A 4,138-nucleotide genomic window follows, 5' to 3' on the forward strand; every position below is an offset into this window, starting at 1 on the left:
AGCAAAGAGATACTTTTTAAAAAACTTTTCCTTGGGGAACTTTTCTAGGAACTTTTTTTTTAAGCTCTTTTCATTTCAGTGCAGTTAAAAAAAATACCGCATTTGATAGTTTTACAAAGTCTAAGGGAAAGCTGAAACGGATTTCGATGTCTCTAACGTGGCCTTGTTCCCCAGTGCCAATAATCAGCTTTGATACAGTCTCCATCTGTTGGCTTTTCCTTCCCACGATGACTTTGTCTCGTCGAACATTTCCCAAGATGACTTCACCTAGTCTGACCATCTGCTGGGGTTAGTTATGTGCGCTCTTCCTCCTGGGAAGGTCCACTTCACCTAACAGTGAGATTTCTAGGCTGACTGGACTGACTCCTGGCTGCCTCTCCCTCCAATACAGCTTTTCCTGACTTTGTGCCCTTGCAGCCAAGACAAAGCGGAGGACAAGTTTCCTCAGGTGCAGTTAGCGAACAGAAGTGGGTCACCCATGATACGACATCACCCTAACCCGGAGGGGTAGATGACATGACTCTCGAAGTGTTGCGGAAGTGTCACTGTTGACGTTCTTCTCATTGTTGCTTTAAAAATCCAAATTTCCTATTTAACATCAGGGTCCCCCAACCTAACTTTTCCATTCGTGGTTTTCAGGCAGTGAGATGGGATCTGGGGACTGAATAGTGAAGAGGCAGCACCGTGGAGAGCAGAGCCCTGACGTGGACCACTGGGGGACACTTACCAGCCCCTGCAGAATGCCCGCTAGGGAAAAGGTCCGTTTCCACTCAGCATCGCCACGCCAGAGCGGCTCTGAAGTGTCGTGGCAGTTTCAGTTTTTACCGGAGATGACCCGAGACACGGTGTGGGTCAGTGTGATGGAGACAGGAGTCAAGTGACACCTCTTCCGCTCCCCGCATTGCCCCAGTGCCTTAAACACTGGATCCTGGATTTCCTCCTATGTATGACAGTTATAACACCAGCAGCCGCGAGGTGCTGTTTCGAGGATGAGAGAACGAATCCAGCAAACCTAGTTCATGGCAGCAGCTCTTAATGACTTCTGTAGCGACACTGACCCATGTACTCACTAGCCTCATGTGGCTACTTAAATTAATCAAAAATCCAGCTTCACAGCAGCACTACCCCCATTTCAAGGGCTCGACAGCCACCTATGTCTACTGGTCACCACACTGCGCAGTGCAGCTACAGGCCATTCCCATCACCGCAGAATGTCCCATTGGGCAGTACTGCTCCATATCGCTAACTGTGATTTTACACAACTGCCACTCCTCAGGGCTGACCAACACCACTCCCTTCCAGTTGGAAGCTCCTGGGATGTTTACCTGGGGAGGCAGCCAGGTAAGGCCTTTGGTCGCCAGAGATAGCAAGGAGTGACATTGGACGCCCTAACTAAGCCAGCTTATCTGTGAGCCAGATACTTCGGGCCCGGAAAGGTGAAAAGGCGGAAAGTTCATGCCAAGGAAAACCACCAGAGAGGACTGGGTTCTCCCCACCCTGAGCTGAGCTCTCCCGGACAAACGAGAGGGGTGGGAGAGGCCTCCACCTTGGAGACAGCAGAGAAATGTTCCTTTAAGGTAGTTTGTAAAGGACAACAAACCTGTTTTCCACACAGATTTTCGTAAATAACTGACAGGAGATGGGCTGCTTCTATCAAAGTATTAACCCAAGTGATGGGGGTTAATCATTAAGCCTTTTGGCTGGTGGCTGGCTTGTGTCTCATATTCTAATCCTGGTCACAGAATGGCTAAGGCTGCCTTAGGTGGAGGGTGGATTATTTTTCTCTTAGTTCGCCTTGTGTTTTCCACTCTGAAAGAATGTTGTGGCTATTCTTTTTTCTCATGACTGCTATTCATGCTGAACTCTGTCAACCAGGTATGTAGCCTTGAAGCTTAAAACTAGATTAACAGTTTTCTAAATGACAAGTCTTTGACTGAAAGACCTCTTTATTTTTCAAGACATGTTGCGACTTGAAAGTTGAGCCTGCGACTGTTTTATGAGTTTGAAAGAAAAATTTTAAACATGGGAGATGATTGCTGTTAAACTTCTAAGTCTTTTGGGGATGTTTAATTGCCCTTCTGTGTTCTGTTGATTTGATACGCATTAAATATTAGGATTTCTCAGGCTCTGTTTTGGCAGATTTTATCATATACTGCTCTTTTTTCTTTTTGGCAGATGCAGAAAATGCTTTTAAAGTGAGACTTAGTATCAGAACAGCTCTGGGAGATAAAGCTGTAAGTGAAGAACCTACGTGTTCATTTTACATTTTGTTTGCTGATAACACTGTGATTTCCCTAATATTGAGCCTCTCTGCATAGTTATCTTAAAGTCGCATAGATTACTTCTAAAGACCTCAAGTCTGAAATTTTCTTAAAGTAAAACAATTTAAGTAGAAATTGTCATTAAAATGATTTTGCCTAAAGTATTTAATCTGCAGTGTATGCTAGAAAATATGTGAAGTTTTGTATTGCACAATACAATTTTGCAAACTCGAACATTTCAACCCAGCACAGTGGAGCAAAGGGGCCCGAGTCAGGCACTCAGGTCTGGGTTGGGCTCTGTGCCTCACTGTTGCCATTTGAATTTCGTTAGCCTCAGTTTTGTAGTCATTGAGAAGAGGTCGTGTTCCACACACATGAGATCTTTCATAGCACAAAATTTTCAAATTCTGACGTGAAGTTTCTTTAATTCTTCTTTAATATTAAACTAACAACATGAAATACATGCTGATGAAATTGAATTCGAAAAAACACTCGTGGAGCTCATGGAGCTGTAGGGACAGTAAAGACTGTCGAATTAATAAAATGGTACTGTACAATTCTAGTTTCAGTTTTCCAGTGCGGTCTGTGAAAATTGCCCCTTGTAGAAGGTGATATTAAGATGCCTCGGGCTAGAAACAGTAAAAGAGTGCTAAAGAAGGTTAGAGATACTCTGTTTGCAGGCTAATCTACCACTCAATGAGTAATAATCGTTATGACAGCCTACATTATTGAGAACCTAGTTTACTTTCTAGCTGGGCCCCTTCTAAGCGCTTTGCTCACATTGGTTCAGGTAGCCCTCGCAACAGCCCTTTGAGGAAGGTATTACAGGTATTCCTCTTCTCATTGGATGCATGAGAGGCTCAAAGAAATCAAGTAACCTGCTCAGGATCTCAAGTCCACAAGTGGCAGAGGTAAGATTTGAACCCAGGCAGTCCGGGTGCAGAGTCCACGCTCTCTCTGAGGGCAGCACCATGCTGGACGGCGGGGATGCAGTGCAGCTAAAATCAGGCTCATCCCGGCCTTTGTGGAGCTTATAGTAGTGGGAGAATTGGTTGTCCATTAAATATTCAGTGAGTGAAATACAAATGTGGAATGTGGACAAGTATTACAGGAAGGAGAAGTACAAGTGAGCTTTGGCCTCGTCAGGGTCCTGAGTATCTGGCATTTGCTGTGAGGCCGAAAACATGAGTAGACATGAACCAAGGGATAAAAGAGAAAGGGCAGAGGGAACAGCATGTGCAAAGGCTTGTTACACAAAGGAACTTGGTGAGAGTGAGGGGTGGAAGGAGGACCGTGGTGTGTGGAACTAGAGTGAGGAGGAGCCTGACACGTGATGAGCTTAGAGAGACAGGAGGGGTCAGGTCAGAGAATATGTGGGCTGTGTTAGGGAGTTCCGATATCATCTTTAAAGCAAGTGGGGGTTTATGGGAGAGATGTCATGACAGTTTGGCCACAGGGTGGAAGGAGGAACCAGTTAGGAGGTGATTGGGGTAGTGTAGGTGAGAGGTGACGTCTGTTTGAAATACTGTGTGTTGGTAGAGAGAGTAGCGAAGAGATACGAGAGCCACAGGGATGGTATGACAAAGAAGGGAGAAGGAAAGGTCAAGGATGAAGCTTTTGTTTCTAATTATGCATCTAGATGGGCGATGGCCCATTTTTGAGTCAGGCAATCGGGTACAGACAAGAACAGGCTTTAATTTTTTGGACTTGCTGTGTTTGAGCTGTTATGGACAAACAGGCAAGGACAGAACTGGCTTGAGATATACATTCCTGAGCCATTTGTGCTAAGGTGTTAATGGCAGGCTGGAGTAGATGACAGTGCTGGGGGAGAAAGTACAGAGCGCCAAGAGGAGAGGGTCTAGCAGAGAGCTTTAAGG

At 45.3% G+C, this 4,138-nt stretch overlaps 1 protein-coding gene across 1 annotated transcript in view; it reads left to right on the top strand.

Moving 5' to 3' along the window:
- The first annotated feature begins 1,752 nt into the window (after positions 1-1,752).
- Positions 1,753-4,138, top strand: part of CLTRN (collectrin, amino acid transport regulator) — a 24,546-nt gene continuing 22,160 nt past the window's right edge. Inside the window, 2 exon segments of the mRNA XM_006911646.3 lie at positions 1,753-1,875; positions 2,176-2,234. Coding sequence (XP_006911708.1) covers positions 1,818-1,875; positions 2,176-2,234 — 117 coding nt within the window. The 5' untranslated portion in view covers positions 1,753-1,817.

The sequence above is a fragment of the Pteropus alecto genome, unplaced genomic scaffold, assembly GCF_000325575.1.
Source record: "Pteropus alecto unplaced genomic scaffold, ASM32557v1 scaffold23, whole genome shotgun sequence".
Taxonomy (NCBI): domain Eukaryota; kingdom Metazoa; phylum Chordata; class Mammalia; order Chiroptera; family Pteropodidae; genus Pteropus; species Pteropus alecto.